The sequence below is a fragment of the Piliocolobus tephrosceles genome, chromosome 2, assembly GCF_002776525.5.
Source record: "Piliocolobus tephrosceles isolate RC106 chromosome 2, ASM277652v3, whole genome shotgun sequence".
Taxonomy (NCBI): Eukaryota; Metazoa; Chordata; class Mammalia; order Primates; family Cercopithecidae; genus Piliocolobus; species Piliocolobus tephrosceles.
Genome location: NC_045435.1, coordinates 188,998,483 through 189,019,002, shown reverse-complemented (window position 1 = coordinate 189,019,002; position 20,520 = coordinate 188,998,483). Strand labels below are relative to the sequence as shown.

Sequence of the window (20,520 nt, the reverse complement as noted above, 5' to 3'; positions counted from 1 at the left end):
AAAAAAAAAAAAGAAAAAATTAGCCAACCGTGTTCTCTAGGCAACAAGGAAGAATGAGATGGTGACAAGAAGACTGTTTATCCCACGCAAGCACAACTCACTGGACACACAGTGAGTTAGCCAACCGTGGTGGCGGGCACCTATAGTCTCAGCTACTCGGGAGGCTGAGGCAGGAGAATTGCTTGAACCAGGGAGGCAGAGGTTGCAGTGAGCTAAGATCGTGCCACTGCACTCCAGCCTGGGCAACAGAGACTCCGTCTCAAAAAAAAAAAAAAGAAGAAGAAGAGAAGAAGAAGAAGGAAGAGGAAGAAGGAAGAGGAAGAGGAAAGAAGGAAGAAGAAAGAAGAAAGAAGAAAGAAGAAGAAAGAAGAAAGAAGAAGAAGAAGAAATTGGAGCATGCCAAGACAGGAATATTGTTATGTACATAGGGCATTTTTTTTTTTTTTTTTTTTTTTTTTTGACAAAGACACAGAAGCTGGAGAGTGTTGGGCCTCCGTGGAAGCTGGAGGTTTTATGGTTTACCTTTCCAGTTGCCCATAAGGAAGAGTAGTCAGAGACCAGGTTAAAGGCTGATTGGGCCCACACTGTGGAAGGCCTTGAATGTCAATAGAGGATCCCTGAACTTTGTTCTCTAGGCAACGAGGAAGAATGAGATGGTGACAAGAAGACTGTTTATCCCATGCAAGCACAACTCACTGGACACACAGTGATAGGGCAGTAGCTTCACGGACGTTCCTGTAATACATTTGATTAACAGTCTTCGACATCCAGACTTTCAACGAAATATTCTAAGATATTACCTTCATCTTATAAGCATTAGAACATATTTCAAAACATATAAGGATATATCAAAACATCTGAAGATATATCTGGTATTTGCCCAACAGAGAGAATTGATTCTGCAATGTGTGCCAGATTATAAGAAACATTCTTTTTAACATCTAAAAATGATGTTTGCTGTTTCCTCAGATATATTTTCATTTCTGCTGCTAGCTGCCTTGGGCCTCACCATTTTCATTCTGTTTTCTGACTTTCCAGTTATATACCGTGGAATGGAGGTAAGTGGCATTCATTAACACATCTGGCATGACTCATGTACCTGGACCATGTATTCACTGTAATTCACAAGTCAATTATTATCGTATTGTCTTTAACCACCAAATACTGTGAGGCTATTTCTATGTACTAGAAGGACAAATAAGATACCTGGATTTCACCTACACTGGCCTCCCATGGTTTTCATTTTATCAATATTATTGGGTACATTTATCCTGTACCTACCTGAAATATTATGTTTGGATACTTTATTATGCTATGTTATACCAATACAATAAAATTAATGCAATAATACAGTAATTTTCCAAGTACAATTTTCAAAAAAAAAACCATATCATAGAAATCCTTTATAATGTAGTTATAAAGGGAAAGAAAACATAGACTTGTAAGACAGTCATGTTTTGTCAGACATTGACTATATGAAGCTTTATATCAGTGGATATAATTTGATCCAGGATGCCCTGGGTTAAAATTTAATTCATCAAGAGGTTATTGAACTAATTCTTGGACCCAGTATTGCGAGAGAAATAAAAGAAAGAGAAGGGTTGGCTCCTGACCTCCTAGTCATAGATTTGTTGTGAAGATGAGACATACTGAAATGCTACCTGAGGCTATCCATACTTGAACAGAGTGTGAAAATAGAACTGGGAAGAACGTAGAAGAAGGAGGCCTCACTGTGGACTGTGGCTGTCATGGGAGGCATTTCATGGATGACATGCAACTTGACCTGGGTCCAAAAGGATAGGCTACATTTTGCTAGGTAGGAGGCAGGGCTATTCCCAAAGAACAGCATAAGCAGCAAAGAGGACTGAAAGAGCTTTTGTCTTAGAAATGCAAATGAATGTAGGGTGGCAGAGACAGAAATCAAAAGCAAGGCTTACCCAAGCACTAGAAGACTGGCTAAAACTGAGGCCATGTGCTGTGGAGTATGAATGAGAATGAATAATAAAGGCAGGCATGGATGGATGGAGGCAGCAGAGAAGTTTAGACTTTATGCCAAGAGCGACATGGAGTGAATGAAGCTATCTGCACAGGCTTCTCAGCAGGGAACTGAAGACAGATTAATTAGATGATGCCAGGAAGACTACATGTGAGAGGAGAGAGAAGCAATTAGGAAACGAAAACCCTAGTCATTCATTTATTTATCAAACACGAAGCTCCAGAGTGAGTTTGGTACTAGAGTTACAAAGACGAATAAGGTGTGGTCACTGCTCTCAAGTAGTTTAGAAGCGAGGAGAGAAGACCATTGCATAAATAAATAATTCCAGGGTCAGGCATGGTGGCTCATGCCTGTAATCCCAGCACTCTAGGAGGCCAAGGCGGGTGGATCACTTGAGGTCAGGAGTTCGAGACCAGCCTGGCCAACATGTTAAAATCCTGTCTCTACTAAAAATAGAAAAATTAGCTGGGTGTCGTGGCAGGTGCCTGTAATCCCAGCTATTCGGGAGGCTGAGGCAGGAGAATGGCTTGAACCAGGGAGACGGAGGTTGCAGTGAGCTGAAATTGTGCCACTGTATTCCAGCCTGGGAGACAGAGCGAGACTCCATCTCAAAATTAAACAAATAATTCAGAATCAAGTGCTTTCCAGGTCAAGGAAAAGATGGAGAAGAGTTAGTTCTCTTGGATCGGAGTGGTGGCAGCCGTGAGAAAAAGAGCCAGGTTCTCTGCTAGAATCTGACCCAACTTTTCCAAACAACCCTTTAATCCAAACCACCCTTTACAGTTTGCTGTATTTCACAACTTGATAAAGATTGTCTCTACCTGGGGAAAAAAATGACAAAGTATTACTTTGAAATAACCAGTATCAGTATAGGGGTGAGAATTAGGGATGAGCATTTAGATAGTATGGAGGGTCAGTGGGTTTTGTTCTCAAGGGAGTTCAGTCCCACACGCAGTCAGTCATAAATATTCTACTCTTGGGTGGGGTCTAGAAAAAAGGCTGTGTAACTAGCCTTTCGCTTCCGTGGGAAGTTATGGATGCAGCCGTGGGAAGTTACGGCTCTCACACTTTAAATAATTGTATTTAATGATCAATGTGTACCCTTAAATTTTAAAAACTGGGGGGTTTGGAGGGTTCATTCAACTTTCATTAAGCCATCAGATATAGGGCCAGGAGCAATCTGCATCTAGTTTCAATCAAAATATACTTACTTTTCTCTGTCCTCCTTAAAGAATGAATTTCAGGTAGAATTTGCTTTGGGAAAATTACAAGTATCAACATTATTTGATGAATGATTTAATCTTAGGCTTCTCTCTGTTTGAAAAGATAAAAATGAAGAGAGACATATAGCCTCCAAAATGTCCTGTCTTATATTTGTGATTCAGGGCACATTTCTCAGTAGACACCGTTAGGCGGTCAACGCTACACAGGCCAAGAGGTAGTCCATTCTCCTTGAATTCTGGCTCTGCCATTTATTTGGCAGCTTTGGGTCCTTCAGTTGTATTATCTGTAAAGTAATGCCCACCTCTAAGCTCAGAGAGTTATTACAAATATATAAATTAAATAATATGGTCTTTTTTCAAAGTGTAAAGTATGAAAAATGCAATAATGGTATTTGTTTTTCAACAGCTGATCCCAACCATAGCATCGTGGAGGGTTTTAATTTTGGTGGCAACCCTCACCCAATTCTGTGTGGCTTTCTTTGTAGAGGTAAAGTAATCTCTGTACTTTTTCTAGGAAGATAAACAAATTAAAGATCTCATTCTCAACAGGTGCTTATTTTCTAGAGCAACCACTTTGATCCCCCAGAATGATAGTTATTAAGGGTTTATTAAAATGGTACATATTCTTTTGGAGGACAATTTTGGGGGGAATGATTTACAATTATTTGAAGTCTGCATAGAAATGCTTTTGATATCTTCGCACAGAAAGCAAAACATGAATTCTAATCTAGTTTCCATGAATGCACTGTATTGCACTTTTCTAATATTTTCAACAATCTAGTAAAGACTAGACCAGGTGACCTCCCAACCCTAAAACTCAATGAGACTTTTAGAGTGAAGAACTGCCTTCCGGAGGGTTTCCTAAGAAAGAGGAGAAGCCGTTGCTTATTCTAGTCAATTCCTTTTCTTGAAGGTCTTCCCCTTACAGGTGTTTCTTTTCTACTCAGTGTCACTAAATGACTTTACCCACTTAGTAAGAGGTTCAAGTACTATCTTTGTAAAAGGAGAGTTCCTTTCTGTAAAAGGAGTTTTGTTTTATTTTAACTTATGTGCTTTAAGACTTTTTGGAAAAGGGATCACCCAAATTTTAAAATATATATACACCTCATTATATATAGTATGTTTAAATTTTCTCATACTCTTTAACTCAGGGATTCAATTTTTGAGACTGTATGTTTTAATAACCCAAAAGAAGAGAAAAATACTACATGTATGAAGGTACTTATAATATTATCTACAGTGGCAAAATATTACATTCAACTTAAGTGTTGTTGAGATGCTGTTTGTTTAAATAGCTATACAGCAATTTGAGGAAATGCTAAACAGTCACTAAAAATGATTATTAATCATATTGTACCGATGTTCTTATCATAATAAAATAACATTTTTAAAAGGCTAAAGCTACATAAAAATTGTTTACCACAGAAAGTTTAGTATAAATAAAAGTGGGATGCAAAATTTGACCAATTTCATTACTATAAATGGATAAAAATTGTGTGGTCATGTGAACAAAAGAAAACTCTCAAAAAATGAAAACCAATAACCATTTGATTTCTAGAGTTCAACACTTTATTCAACAAACTCTTATTTGACACCTTCTACATGGCAGGTGGCAGGTAGCAGGGCTAATGGTGATTTTTCTTTTCTTCATTTTGAGCACGTTACTGCTGTTATCATTTCAGTCTGAGGGTAAAATCATTCTAAGAAAATCCCTAGCCAGGACTTAACCAGGAAATGTGTGGAAAGGAAGCTTTTGGCAGATTTATGTGAACACAAGCACCCTCTTGCTTCTTAAGAGAAGAATTCCAGGACTTGGGAAAGGAGACGTGGATGCAGCAGCAATAAGCACACCTCAGAGGAAGCCTGGGGAAAGGCGGGGCTGTGGTGGCCAGCGGCCTGGCTGCAGGGGGACCTGCGCAATAAATTGATTGTCTTTCCCATCTGATTTTTCAGGATGCCATCCTTCAAAATCATGAGCTCTGGCTGTTGATCAAAAGAGAATTTGGATTCTACTCTAAAAGTCAATATAGGACTTGGCAAAAGAAGCTGGCAGAAGACTCAAACTGGCCTCCCACAAACAGGACAGATTATTCAGGTGATGGTAAAAAGGGATTCTACATCAACAGAGGCTATGAAAGCCATGAACAGATTCCAGAAAGAAAATTCAAATTAGGAAGCCAACCCACAGAACAGCATTTTTGGACCAGGCTGTAATCAGAATTGTTGTCGTACATGCTGAACAGCATTGCTTTTCTCCCCAAAATTAACACATTGTGGAGAAGTGATGATACTCTCCCCTTATCTTTCTTCTCCATTCAAGCACTCAAAGCATATTTTCAATGCATTAAACCTAGCAGCAAAAGACCTTAGATATATCGGCTTATTCTGACTGCTTTGCCAATGAGAGGAAAAGAATGCATTTCCTGTGTTATCCTTTTCAGTAAACTGTATTCATTTTGCATAGTATTATTTGATTTAAAATGAACAGCTTTCATGGTACTGTAGTCAAATTAGTAGTATGAACATCAATTGAAAAAAAAACTGAGGCAACATTTGATCTTTGAAAGTTTTACTGATACGTTAGTTGTCACAAGTTTACTTAAATCTTTGTGAAGAACATTTACATATATATCTTTTCCCAAGGTCACAGTTCCTCCTTCTGTTTCACTTTTCTGCTTTTCATAGAGAAACAAGGACCAATCAACCCTTTCGGAAATTCAACCCTAACTATAAGAAGCCAGAATTATGTGGACATGGTAGAATGAAGATGTTTGTTAATTCCATATAATCTTGGCATGGGCACCATTAATGTCTAAGCAAATTCCACCAAAGTTTGGCATCACTCAATGTATAGTGTTTTGGGGCCAGGGAACGGGAAGGTTTAGAGTATATCACAAAGGTAATGAAATAAACTGTAAAAAGATACTTATACTTAAAGAAGCATGGAACATTATTTACTTCTTGTTACTGACACATGAAAACCTCAAGTTTTTTTTTTTCTTTAATTCTTTCTTTTTTTTTTTTTGAGATGTTGACCTGCTCTGTCACCCAGGCTGGAGTGCAGTGGCACAATTTTGGCTCACTGCAACCTCTGCCTCCCGGATTCAAGTGATCCCCCTGCCTCAGCCTCCCGAGCAGCTGGGATACAGGCACCCGCCATCATGCCCAGGTAATTTTTGTATTTTTAGTAAAGATGGCGTTTCACCATGTTGTCCAGGATGGTCTCAAACTCCTGACCTCAAGTGATCTACCCGCCTCAGCCTCCCAAAGTGCTGGGATTACAGGTGTGAGCCACTGTGCCCGGCCTCAAGCTCTAACCTTAAAAGTTGTCCAGAACTCAAGATTACTCATCTTAAAAACAATGCTAGAAAAGGAACTCATAATATTTGTAACTGCAGCATGACAATTCTCAGGCTACTAAACAACCTTAAGTTCTATCTCATCTTTTAATTATCTAAATCATCCTCTTAGATGCACATTAAATACCACATGAAAGGGTGCATCCTTTACAAATATGTTCTGTACACTATTACCTTTTATATATCACCCTCATCAGAAACTTGAGAGAAAATTTATTTCTAGTGCACATTTTAAATTCCTTAGAACAATAAATCTAATTTTGCTAATTTAACAGATCATAGGCAATTAGTTAACCAGTTCCATTACATGAGTGCCAATTATGTGCCTAATACCATGATGTACAGATTCAACATATGACAGCCTTGACTTTACAGTTCTGATATCTTAGAATGTTTTCCACATGAAATTTACTACAGTAAATCATATTATGAATGTTACACAAACCACCAGCATAAATGCAAATTCCTATAAAAACAATCCTTCTGTGTTTACATTTTGTTTGCTTTTAATTTTTTTATTTTTATATTTTTTATTTATTTTTTATTATTATTATACTTTAAGTTCTAGGGTACATGTGCATAACGTGCAGGTTTGTTACATATGTATACTTGTGCCATGTTGGTGTGCTGCACCCATCAACTCATCAGCACCCATCAACTCGTCATTTACATCAGGTATAACTCCCAATGCAATCCCTCCCCCCTCCCCCCTCCCCATGATAGGCCCCGGTGTGTGATGTTCCCCTTCCCGAGTCCAAGTGATCTCATTGTTCAGTTCCCACCTATGAGTGAGAACATGCAGTGTCTGGTTTTCTGTTCTTGTGATAGTTTGCTAAGAATGATGGTTTCCAGCTGCATCCATGTCCCTACAAAGGACACAAACTCATCCTTTTTTATGGCTGCATAGTATTCCATGGTGTATATGTGCCACATTTTTTTAATCCAGTCTGTCACTGATGGACATCTGGGTTGATTCCAAGTCTTTGCTATTGTGAACAGTGCTGCAATAAACATACGTGTGCATGTGTCTTTATAGCAGCACAATTTATGATCCTTTGTGTATATACCCAGTAATGGGATGGCTGGGTCATATGGTACATCTAGTTCTAGATCCTTGAGGAATCGCCATACTGTTTTCCATAATGGTTGAACTAGTTTACAATCCCACCAACAGTGTAAAAGTATTCCTATTTCTCCACATCCTCTCCAACACCTGTTGTTTCCTGACTTTTTAATGATTGCCATTCTAACTGGTGTGAGATGGTATCTCATTGTGGTTTTGATTTGCATTTCTCTGATGGTCAGTGATGATGAGCATTTTTTCATGTGTCTGTTGGCTGTATGAATGTCTTCTTTTGAGAAATGTCTGTTCATCTCCTTTGCCCACTTTTTGATGGGGTTGTTTTTTGCTTGTAAATTTGTTTGAGTTCTTTGTAGGTTCTGGATATTAGCCCTTTGTCAGATGAGTAGATTCCAAAAATTTTCTCCCATTCTGTAGGTTGCCTGTTCACTCTGATGGTAGTTTCTTTTGCTGTGCAGAAGCTCTTTAGTTTAATCATATCCCATTTGTCAATTTTGGCTTTTGCTGCCATTGCTTTTGGTGTTTTAGACATGAAGTCCTTGCCCATGCCTATGTCCTGAATGGTACTACCTAGGTTTTCTTCTAGGGCTGTTATGGTATTAGGTCTAACATTTAAGTCTCTAATCCATCTTGAATTAATTTTCGTATAAGGAGTAAGGAAAGGATCCAGTTTCAGCTTTCTACTTATGGCTAGCCAATTTTCCCAGCACCATTTATTAAATAGGGAATCCTTTCCCCATTTCTTGTTTCTCTCAGGTTTGTCAAAGATCAGATGGCTGTAGATGTGTGGTATTATTTCTGAGGACTCTGTTCCGTTCCATTGGTCTATATCTCTGTTTTGGTACCAGTACCATGCTGTTTTGGTTATTGGAGCCTTGTAGTATAGTTTGAAGTCAGGTAGCGTGATGCCTCCAGCTTTGTTCTTTTGACTTAGGATTGTCTTGGCAATGTGGGCTCTTTTTTGGTTCCATATGAACTTTAAAGCAGTTTTTTCCAATTCTGTGAGGAAACTCATTGGTAGCTTGATGGGGATGGCATTGAATCTGTAAATAACCTTGGGCAGTATGGCCATTTTCACGATATTGATTCTTCCTATCCATGAACATGGTATGTTCTTCCATTTGTTTGTGTCCTCTTTGATTTCACTGAGCAGTGGTTTGTAGTTCTCCTTGAAGAGGTCCTTTACATCCCTTGTAAGTTGGATTCCTAGGTATTTTATTCTCTTTGAAGCAATTGTGAATGGAAGTTCATTCCTGATTTGGCTGTTTGTCTGTTACTAGTGTATAAGAATGCTTGTGATTTTTGCACATTAATTTTGTATCCTGAGACTTTGCTGAAGTTGCTTATCAACTTAGGGAGATTTTGGGCTGAGACGATGGGGTTTTCTAAATATACAATCATGTCATCTGCAAACAGGGACAATCTGACTTCTTCTTTTCCTAACTGAATACCCTTGATTTCTTTCTCTTGCCTGATTGCCCTAGCCAGAACTTCCAACACTATGTTGAATAGGAGTGGTAAGAGAGAGCATCCTTGTCTTGTGCCAGATTTCAAAGGGAATTTTTCCAGTTTTTGCCCATTCAGTATGATATTGGCCGTGGGTTTGTCATAAATAGCTCTTATTATTTTGAGGTACGTTCCATCAATACCGAATTTATTGAGCGTTTTTAGCATGAAGGGCTGTTGAATTTTGTCAAAGGCCTTTGCTGCATCTATTGAGATAATCATGTGGTTCTTGTCTTTGGTTCTGTTTATATGCTGGATTATGTTTATTGATTTGTGAATGTTGAACCAGCCTTGCATCCCAGGGATGAAGCCCACTTGATCATGGTGGATAAGCTTTTTGATGTGCTGCTGAATCCGGTTTGCCAGTATTTTATTGAGGATTTTTGCATCGATGTTCATCAGGGAGATTGGTCTAAAATTCTCTTTTTTTGTTGTGTCTCTGCCAGGCTTTGGTATCAGGATGATGTTGGCCTCATAAAATGAGTTAGGGAGGATTCCCTCTTTTTCTATTGATTGGAATAGTTTCAGAAGGAATGGTACCAGCTCCTCCTTGTACCTCTGGTAGAATTCAGCTGTGAATCCATCTGGTCCTGGACTTTCTTTGGTTGGTAGACTATTAATTATTGCCTCAATTTCAGAGCCTGCTATTGGTCTATTCAGGGATTCAACTTCTTCCTGGTTTAGTCTTGGAAGAGTGTACGTGTCCAGGAAATTATCCATTTCTTCTAGATTTTCTAGTTGATTTGCATAGAGGTGTTTATAGTATTCTCTGATGGTAGTTTGTATTTCTGTGGGGTCGGTGGTGATATCCCCTTTATCATTTTTTATTGCATCTATTGATTCTTCTGTCTTTTCTTCTTTATTAGTCTTGCTAGTGGTCTGTCAATTTTGTTGATCTTTTCAAAAAACCAACTCCTGGATTCATTGATTTTTTGGAGGGTTTTTTGTATCTCTATCTCCTTCAGTTCTGCTCTGATCTTAGTTATTTCTTGCCTTCTGCTAGCTTTTGAATGTATTTGCTCTTGCCTATTTCTTTTAATTGTGATGTTAGAGTGTCAATTTTAGATCTTTCCAGCTTTCTCTTGTGGGCATTTAGTGCTATAAATTTCCCTCTACACACTGCTTTAAATGTGTCCCAGAGATTTTGGTATGTTGTATCTTTGTTCTCATTGGTTTCAAAGAACATCTTTATTTCTGCCTTCATTTCGTTATGTACCCAGTAGTCATTCAGGAGCAGGTTGTTCAGTTTCCATGTAGTTGAGCGGTTTGGATTGAGTGTCTTAGTCCTGAGTTCTAGTTTGATTGCACTGTGGTCTGAGAGACAGTTTGTTATAATTTCTGTTCTTGTACATTTGCTGAGGAGTGCTTTACTTCCAACTATGTGGTCAATTTTGGAATAAGTCTGATGTGGTGCTGAGAAGAAAGTATATTCTGTTGATTTGGGGTGGAGAGTTCTATAGATGTCTATTAGGTCTGCTTGCTGCAGAGATGAGTTCAATTCCCGGATATCCTTGTTAACTTTCTGTCTCGATCTGTCTAATGTTGACAGTGGGGTGTTGAAGTCTCCCATTATTATTGTATGGGAGTCTAAGTCTCTTTGTAAGTCTCTAAGGACTTGCTTTATGAATCTGGGTGCTCCTGTATTGGGTGCACATATATTTAGGATAGTTAGCTCTTCCTGTTGAATTGATCCCTTTACCATTATGTAATGGCCTTCTTTGTCTCTTTTGATCTTTGTTGGTTTAAAGTCTGTTTTACCAGAGACTAGGATTGCAACCCCTGCTTTTTTTTTGTTCTCCATTTGCCTGGTAGATCTTCCTGCATCCCTTTATTTTGAGCCTATGTATGTCTCTGCATGTGAGATGGGTCTCCTGAATACAGCAGACTGATGGGTCTTGACTCTTTATCCAATTTGCCAGTCTGTGTCTTTTAATTGGACCATTTAGTCCATTTACATTTAAGGTTAATATTGTTATGTGTGAACTTGATCCTGCCATTATGATATTAACTGGTTATTTTGCTCATTAGTTGATGCAGTTTCTTCCTAGCCTCGATGGTCTTTACATTTTGGCATGTTTTTGCAATGGCTGGTACCTGTTGTTCCTTTCCATGTTTAGTGCTTCCTTCAGGGTCTCTTGTAAGGCAGGCCTGGTGGTGACAAAATCTCTAAGCATTTGCTTATCTGTAAAGGATTTTATTTTTCCTTCACTTATGAAACTTAGTTTGGCTGGATATGAAATTCTGGGTTTAAAATTCTTTTCTTTAAGAACTTTGAATATTGGCCCCCACTCTCTTCTGGTTTGTAGAGTTTCTGCCGAGAGATCTGCTGTTAGTCTGATGGGATTCCCTTTGTGGGTAACCCGACCTTTCTCTCTGGCTGCCCTTAAGATTTTTTCCTTCATTTCAACTTTGGTGAATCTGGCAATTATGTGCCTTGGAGTTGCTCTTCTCAAGGAGTATCTTTGTGGCGTTCTCTGTATTTCCTGAATTTGAATGTTGGCCTGCCCTACTAGGTTGGGGAAGTTCTCCTGGATGATATCCTGAAGAGTGTTTTCCAACTTGGTTCCATTTTCCCCCTCACTTTCAGGCACCCCAATCAGACGTAGATTTGGTCTTTTTACATAATCCCATACTTCTTGCAGGCTTTGTTCATTTCTTTTTCTTCTTTTTTCTTTTGGTTTCTCTTCTCGCTTCATTTCATTCATTTGATCCTCAATAGCTGATACTCTTTCTTCCAGTTTATCGAGTCGGTTACTGAAGCTTGTGCATTTGTCACGTATTTCTCGTGTCATGGTTTTCATCTCTGTCATTTCGTTTATGACCTTCTCTGCATTAATTATTCTAGCTATCATTTCTTCCACTCTTTTTTCAAGATTTTTAGTTTCTTTGCGCTGGGTACGTAATTCCTCCTTTAGCTCTGAGAAGTTTGATGGACTGAAGCCTTCTTCTCTCATCTTGTCAAAGTCATTCTCTGTCCAGCTTTGATCCGTTGCTGGCGATGAGCTGCGTTCCTCTGCAGGGGGAGATGCGCTCTTATTTTTTGAATTTCCAGCTTTTCTGCCCTGCTTTTTCCCCCATCTTTGTGGTTTTATCTGCCTCTGGTCTTTGATGATGGTGACGTACTGATGGGGTTTTGGTATAGGTGTCCTTCCTGTTTGATAGTTTTCCTTCTAACAGTCAGGACCCTCAGCTGTAGGTCTGTTGGAGATTGCTTGAGGTCCACTGCAGACCCTGTTTGCCTGGGTATCAGCAGCAGAGGCTTTAGAAGATAGAATATTGCTCAACAGCGAGTGTACCTGTCTGATTCTTTCTTTGGAAGCTTCCTGTCAGTGGTGTACTCCACCATGTGAGGTGTGGGGTGTCAGTCTGCTCCTAGTGGGGGATGTCTCCCAGTTGGGCTACTCAGGGGTCAGGGACCCACTTAAGCAGGTAGTCTGTGCCTTCTCAGATCTCAACCTCCGTGTTGGGAGATCCACTGCTCTCTTCTAAGCTGTCAGACAGAGTCGTTTGCGTCTGCAGAGGTTTCTGCTGCTTTTTTTGTTGTTGTTGTTATTTAGCTGTGCCCTGTCCCCAGAGGTGGAGTTTACAGAGACAGGCAGGTTTCCTTGAGCTGCTGTGAGCTCCACCCAGTTCGAGCTTCCCAGCGGCTTTGTTTACCTACTTAAGCCTCAGCAATGGCGGGCGCCCCTACCCCAGCCTCGCTACCGCCTTGCGGTTAGATTGCCGCAGACTGCTGTGCTAGCAATGAGGGAGGCTCCGTGGGAGTGGGACCCTCCCGGCCAGGTGTGGGATATAATCTCCTGGTGTGCCCATTTGCTTAAAGCACAGTATTGGGGTGGGAGTTACCCGATTTTCCAGGTGTTGTGTGTCTCAGTTCCCCTGGCTAGGAAAAGGGATTCCCTTCCCCCTTGCGCTTCCCAGGTGAGGCGATGCCTCGCCCTGCTTCAGCTCTCGCTGGTCGGGCTGCAGTGGCTGACCAGCACCGATTTTCCGGCACTCCCTAGTGAGATGAACCCAGTACCTCAGTTGAAAATGCAGAAATCACCGGTCTTCTGTGTCACTCGCGCTGGGAGTTGGAGACTGGAGCTGTTCCTATTCGGCAATCTTGCTCCGCCTTTGTTTGCTTTTTAACCGTTTCTTGTGTTCACAGCTCTCTGGAGAGTAATAAATTCTACAATGTGTATAATTTAGCAGTTACCAGTAACAAGACAAAAGTTTTAAAAAGAAGAGATTTTTAGTTTATGATTATAAACTATGTATCAAATTTTAAAAATGGTAGTTCAAGCTCCTTGAGCTGACATCTGCATTTAGTAATCTGACTTTTAGAATGAAAAGATTCAACTGATACACTGTGTAACATTTAGATAGCATAAAAAGATATTTTTAATAGATTCAGTAACGATATAGGCTTTCCCCCCTCCTCTCCCCAGGTTTTCTCCTACAACCTATAAGGTTTCTGGTGGACGATGATCTTTATTTCATAATTTTTATTCTTGAAATGTGATAAAGTTGAACTCCATCCCTGACTGTTAAAAATATCAGAAAAATCATTTCATAAAAGCACAATGAGCATGATATCAAATAATCACCTATAGGAAAAACAAGCTGGACAGTCTTATGCTGGCCATCATCAAGAGTAACCATTTTTATGGGAAACTGATGACTAACTTGCGAGCTAACCTCTAAGAGTGAAAACTACTGTACCTTCAAACACCACCAATGTGAACGTGAATCCATGAATTTAATTTAAAAGTGCATTTATGACATTATCTCCCACAGACAGGACTGTCTTCTGAAGTGGAGACATCCAGAGTTCTCTAGAAAGGCTGCACTCGAGGCTCTCAGGAGATTCTTGACTTCATCAGGAGATTCTTGACTTCAGATTTTGCTCCTTCTCCCACTGGTGGGTGTAGTAATTCTACCGCACCCAGCTCTGCTGCTTCAGTTTAAGATTTGCCCTGTGTAGGCATCCTTTACTGAAAAGTAAGCATACCTTGGGAAAGGCAACACATTATGCTACTGCCAGTCTCATCTTAACTTGACAATACTAAAAAACGGGTTTTTTTGTATTTTTTGAGGTGGAGTCTCTCTGTCTCCCAGGCTGGAGTGCAGTGGCACAATCTCGGCTCACTGCAAGCTCTGCCTCCCAGGTTCACGCCATTCTCCTGCCTCAGGCTCCTGAGTAGCTGGGACTACAGTCGCCTACCACCACGCCTGGCTAATTTTTTGTATTTTTAGTAGAGACGGGGTTTCACCATGTTAGCCAGGATGGTCTCAATCTCCTGACCTCGTGATCTGCCCGCCTTGGCCTCCCAAAGTGCTGGGATTACAGGCATGAGCCACCACTCCCAGCCTGTTTTTTGGTTTTTTGTTTTTAAACTATTACTTGGGAACAGGGCATAAAAGGAACAGAGATTTGAATGTAGAGTAAAAATTGAAGAGAAATTTTAGATATTGGTTCCTGGTAGGAGACACTCACGCCTCCCCAGAAGACCAGTGGAAGAAGAGAGTGTTTGAGGGTTACTGGAGACGGAGTTGGTGCCATAAGAAAGGGAAGGAATTATTGAAAAAGAAGGGACAAGATATAGGGTCTCTATATATCCAGACTGCAGCACATAACTCCTTCTATTACCATTATTATTAACCCTGCAATTAGCTTGTTGAGTATTTCTGGCCCTGGGGTAAAATCTAAGTAAGTTTAATAGGTACAAGACTTTCACTGAGTCTTCTGTTTAGTTACATTATGTACCCTATTCCTAGTTTTCTCATTGTACCATCCCCCTAATATTAACTTGAACATTTTCTTTCTTTAATGCCAAGCTTTTGATGATTGATAGCATAAGACGGATGTCATTGGCTGGTGGTGTGGTTTATGGGGTCATGTTACAATGTCTGATGTTATCCCAGGTTATAGAGAACTGCAGTCCCCCTTTCCCCACCTGCTGCCACCAAGAATTTCACTGGGACAGCATAGAAAGCAGTGTCTTTAACTGAACACATAATAAAACGAGAGAATAAAATTATGACACTCCTTGGCTTGTAGAAAAAGTCTTAAGAATATGAGATATTGTTTTCCAAATATGGCATTTTAAACAAACGTTTAATGATCTCAAGGTTAAAAGGTCAAATCCCTGAAATACTTCAAAATCCAAAGGGAATAATATGTAACACTATAAAAATAACAGCCCACTCTTACTTCTCATGTCCTCCTGACAAGCAAGCAGATTCCACAGAAATCACTGGAACTGAAACCCTGGAGCAAACAGCCTGTCCTCTTCCATCCACCCTAATCTACACAGGTGCAGGAAGATGAGGGCACGCCACAGGCTTGTAAATTAGAGTCCTTCAAACTACCTAACCAAAATGCTGAATATCCCAATTTCTTTTCCAACAAGAAACATGAATTTGGATGTCAACTCCAACAATTTGGGGTTCTTCAAATTTCTTTGAAAACCATATATAAATAGTTTTTCATCCCTCTAGCAAAATGGCTACCCTCGGGGAAAAGGAAAATAATATTTATAGTAGAAATAAAATGTGATGAGATTTTGTTAAGATCTTCTGCTGGCTCACTCAAAAGGCTACTGCTTCTCGTTCAAGCTGCCACAGCAAATCTATGCTAGCAGGGGAAAAAAAATTTCATTGGCTCAATGATAAGATAATATCAGTAAGCAATTTATTAAAGAGCCTGCCATCCATCACAGGAATCTGCAACAGTAATGATGCACTGAAAATAAGTATTCACCCCAGGTTTTCTTTTTCCTCCTCCCAAATTCCTTCAATATCAATACCTCGTTGGTAAACTGTTAATAGTATTTTGTTCTTTGTCCTTTTGGAAACAAGCCCAGGAATGAGAAGGCACCAACAGCAGCTGTCACAAACCCAACGGTAGTGATCGCTCGGTTGGCCTATAAGGAAACAAGAAGCAAACAAAAAACACATCATATTCTAAAGACATCTCAGTGTCCTAACTGAAGCTTTAGCCTGTTTCCTAAACTAAACACCTGTTTTAATGTACAATGGATACATTTAAAGTTCAATGCAAAATTAAAATTCTGCATAAAGATGAAAAAATGAATGTATAATTTTTATAATTATGTCAAACATGTAGATACATACACATGGGTATATATTCCTCATATTTTTAAAGCACTCTGACAGTTTATCAACTCATTATCAACACAGTTCCTATTAGTCATAACAGTACACGGGTGAAAGAGGTTAATATACCACTCCTGTTTGGAAAACTTGGGCTATCATAAGTAATTTGCCTGAGATCATTCCACGAAGATGTTTAAAGATAGACTGAGTCTTCTAAAACACACACTCTTCTCCTGTGCAGCTCCTGCCCCTTAAATAACACTTTGGGTTGGCTGGGTCTACACCAAGGTAAGTATCGTGTAAGTGTGTGTGTGTGTGTGTGTGTGTGTGTGTGTGTGTTTCTCTAAAGAGTGTCTATTAGCAAAATAATTCAGGGATGTCATCTGAGCTGAATGCCCATAAGCTCTTATTTGGTAGACACAATTTCTCTTCTGATAAACAAACTTCAAAAAAGCCAATACTGATGTTAACTATCATGTCAAAAATTAATTTCTCATGTAGACAAACCACTCTCAAGATCAATTGTCCATAAAGGAAGTCAGACATTTATAGCTTTAAGGGTATTAATCATCATGATGATGAGGGAACTAATGAATATTCATGGTTTTCTTGGCACTCAACTAATACTGCCTTCCATTCAAATGGGTTTGAGTGCAATTTGATGACCCAGAGGTCACATTCAGATACTTCAGAATTATCAGGTACTCTGAAAACATTTGTTCTCTCTGGGATTTAAGAATCAGATCTTTCAAATAAAGCAAATGGCTCTGGGGAACCAGTCTAAGAGCTGGAAAGCCTAACCCAGGTCATATTTGAGCATGCCCTCTGTCTAACCACAGTCTTCCGCCATGGGGCCTGCACTCACATGTTACTACAACACAATGCTACCTCCCTAACTGCAGCTTCCCTTTTAGGAACAGGCACAAGGACCAGGGCCAGGAAAGAGGCACACAACAGGAATCTTAGCTCCAGGTGTTTGCAGCATGTGTTCACTCTACTACACTATCCTGTCGTGGGCAGAGACTAGGCCTGTAACTGTGACACACTCTCTCTGCTCCAACCCCCAGATGCCAGGGAGAATGGTAAGGGCAAACAACTTGGCACTAGCCCTGACAAATCCTGTTTTACTTTATAATTTTGAGTTTATTTGATTTCTTATCTATTGTATTTATATTTTAATTAATCCTTACCTAAACTATTTCCTAGGAGAGAATCGGAATTCACTGTAGCACAGAGCTACCCACATACTATATTGGGAGGGGCGGGGGAGAAGAGGCAGGAGGATGCAGGAGATAAGATAAAATCCCAAAGAAGGGGAAGAGTCACTAATTAAGACAGGGATCAAGCCCAACCCTAGTACAATTCCAGGCAGATAGTGAGATCCCCAGAAGGTCTATTAGAGAGAAACGGGGTAGTCAAAAAAAAAAAAAATACGAAGGTGCAATCAGTGTCTAAATAGAGGTGTCAAATGGTGGCAGGGTACGGCCCTTGGAAAATGGCAGGGTCCTAGAGATAGTGTGCCCCAGCTAGGTGCAGCCCTAACTGACTAGGTACCTTTCAGCCACTACAAACACAAGATGTTAATGAAAGCCTACAAATTTAAGAGGGCTGGTTGGGGGATGGGCAACCTGATCCCAAACCATAATCCCTAGAGATGACACAGGCCAGACACCACGATCACAAAGCCACTTTAAGCAGTGCCACTTTAAGACAGCTTCCCCAATTCCAAATGTTAATTTATTTCAAGTCTCATTCTAGACAATGAATCTCATGTAATTGGGACAATCCATTGGAGTTAGGAGTAATGGGATGTGATGTGCAAGATTACAACATCTCAGGACGTTCTTGGTGAACCAGCGTGAATGAGAACTTTTACTTCATGGCTTACTTTGGACTATAAGGTCACCAAATCCAACTCTGCATTCTTTATCCTTTAGAGGGCTTTCTGTCCATGCGCCATAATAATGGCCTCATTCTGGGGTTCTGTACCTGGCCTAATGAAACATTAGCTGAATCTGGAGTGGCTGTGTCTAGACAGCAGTGTAGCGGGGACACAGATGTGTGGCAGGTTTATCAAAACGCGCCTTCCTGAGGCGTCCTAAGGCTGCGGTCATATGTACTGAAGCACCATCAGAATGTGTTCAGGGCTGCATTGTCCAGGCCTACTGAAGGGTGTGGACCATCTTCAAAACAGATAGAGACATTTTCATATTTGGTCTATGAGAGTAAAAAATGTTGTTGGAAATTTTGAAAAATACACAAAAGATAAGACACAAACTGAGAGAAAACAAATCTGATAAAGGAGTGTTATCTAAAATATATAAAGAACTCTTGAAATTCAACAATAGGAAAATGGACAGCTGAATTAAAAAACAGGCAAGATCATCAAGAGATATATCATCAAAGATGACATGCAAAGAAGCATATAAAAAGATGCTCAACATTACATGTAGGCAACTGCAAACTGAAACAAGACGCCTATTAAAATGATTAAAATCCAAAATACTGATAATGTAAAATGCTGGCAAGGATGTGGAACAACAAGAACTCTCATTGCTGAGACTGCAAAATGCGAAATGATACACTCATTCAGGAAGATAGTTTGGCAGTGTCTTACAAAACTAAGAATATTCTAACCACATGATCTAGCAATCATGCTCCTTGGTACTTACCAAAAGGAGCTGAATACTTATGTCCACATAAAAACCTGCACATGGAGGTTTACAGTGGCTTCATTCATAATTGCCAAAACTTGGAAGCAACCAAGATGTCCTTCAGTGGGTGAATGGATAAATAAGCTGTGGTAAATCAAGGAAATGGAATACCATTCAGTGCTAAAAAGAAATGAGGAATCAAGCCACAAAAGTACATGAAGAAACCTTAAATACATATTACTACGCGAAAGAAGCCAATCTGAAAAAAGTTACATGCTACATGATTTCAGCAACATGATATTCTGCAAATGGGAAAACTATGGAGATGGTTAAAAAAAAAAAAAAATCAATGGTTGTCAGGGATTTGCAGGGAAGGAAGGATGAATAGGTGGAGCGCAGGAGTTTTAGGGCAGGAAAATTATTATTTATAATACTATAATGGTGGATTGTATCATTTTAAATTTGTCCAAACCATAGAATTCATAACACAACCAGTGAACCCTAATGTAAACTATGGACTTTGGTTGATAATGATGTATTAATGTTGGTTAATCAATTTTTCACAATGGTATGGTAATAATGATAGAGATGGCTATACTGGGTGGGGAAGGAGGAGAGAGTTCTACACTTTCAGTTCAATTTTGCTATGAAGCTAAAAACTGCCCTAGAAAATTGAATCTATTATTTTTTGTTTCAAATACAGAAAAGCGCAAAGAAGAAAAAAAGATGAAATCATAATCCTACCCTTCTTACCTTTTTTATGCATTACTAGTTTTTAAACTTGGGAAATACATAGCCATTCCCCAAGAAAACATTTCTAAGCTCAAGGGCCCTAAGCTTAAAGGGATTTAAAAAACTAATCTAATATTAGCTATTATTAGTAGTCATACTATTAGTTATTGATAACAATATATAATCCAGTTGCTGCTAGATCAAGATTTTATCGACTATGTTAACAAAGATATATAAAATTCCTGGATACTGTTATGAAAAGTAATATCCACCATGTGCATGTTATTTATTGGGATGGATAATACATAATACAGTATGCTGAGAGACCTCAAATATCTCCATAATCTATCAAATGACCTGTGTTGATTAGAATACTGATAAACAGTGGGTCCAAGGACACTCCACTAATAATGGTGATGATGGGGTTCTCACTCAGGTCTGTGAACACCAAAGCTTAGGTAGGCTTTTAAGGTTGTCACTGCATCATCTTCATCAGAACCTGCCAGAAACAGGTTCTTACTGTTTGTTGAAGAAAAATTAAGTTTTCATGGGTCTTGGGTCTAGATATGAAAGGTGAAATGATGATGGATTACAAGTTACAGTCAAGTAAGAAGATGGCTCTAATCTCTTTTTTTTTAACATTTAAAAAGTATTGCTTATTTGTAACCACTTTACTGAAGACTGGCTGACATGCAAAAAGCTGTAGATATTTCATGTGTTCAACTTGATGTATTTGGAGATAAGTATACCCCCATGAAATCATCATTACAATCGATGCCATAAAGTTATGCATCACCTTCACCATGAAACCATCATTACAATCAATGCCATGAACTTATCCATCACCTCCACCATGAAACCATCATCA

The 20,520-nt window shown here is 39.4% G+C and overlaps 2 protein-coding genes across 2 annotated transcripts in view; one reads left to right on the top strand and one right to left on the bottom strand.

The window, feature by feature from the left end:
* The window catches only part of ATP13A5 (ATPase 13A5), a 113,086-nt gene extending 107,403 nt beyond the window's left edge, over positions 1–5,683 (top strand). Inside the window, exons 28-30 of the mRNA XM_023214755.2 lie at positions 970–1,058; positions 3,626–3,706; positions 5,173–5,683. Of these exons, the coding sequence (XP_023070523.1) occupies positions 970–1,058; positions 3,626–3,706; positions 5,173–5,433 (431 nt within the window). The 3' untranslated portion in view covers positions 5,434–5,683. The remainder of the gene's footprint in view (positions 1–969; positions 1,059–3,625; positions 3,707–5,172) is intronic.
* Positions 5,684–15,819: 10,136 nt separating this feature from the next.
* The window catches only part of PLAAT1 (phospholipase A and acyltransferase 1), a 31,892-nt gene continuing 27,191 nt past the window's right edge, over positions 15,820–20,520 (bottom strand). The window contains 1 exon segment of the mRNA XM_023214754.3: positions 15,820–16,073. Within this exon segment, the coding sequence (XP_023070522.1) occupies positions 15,972–16,073 (102 nt within the window). The 3' untranslated portion in view covers positions 15,820–15,971.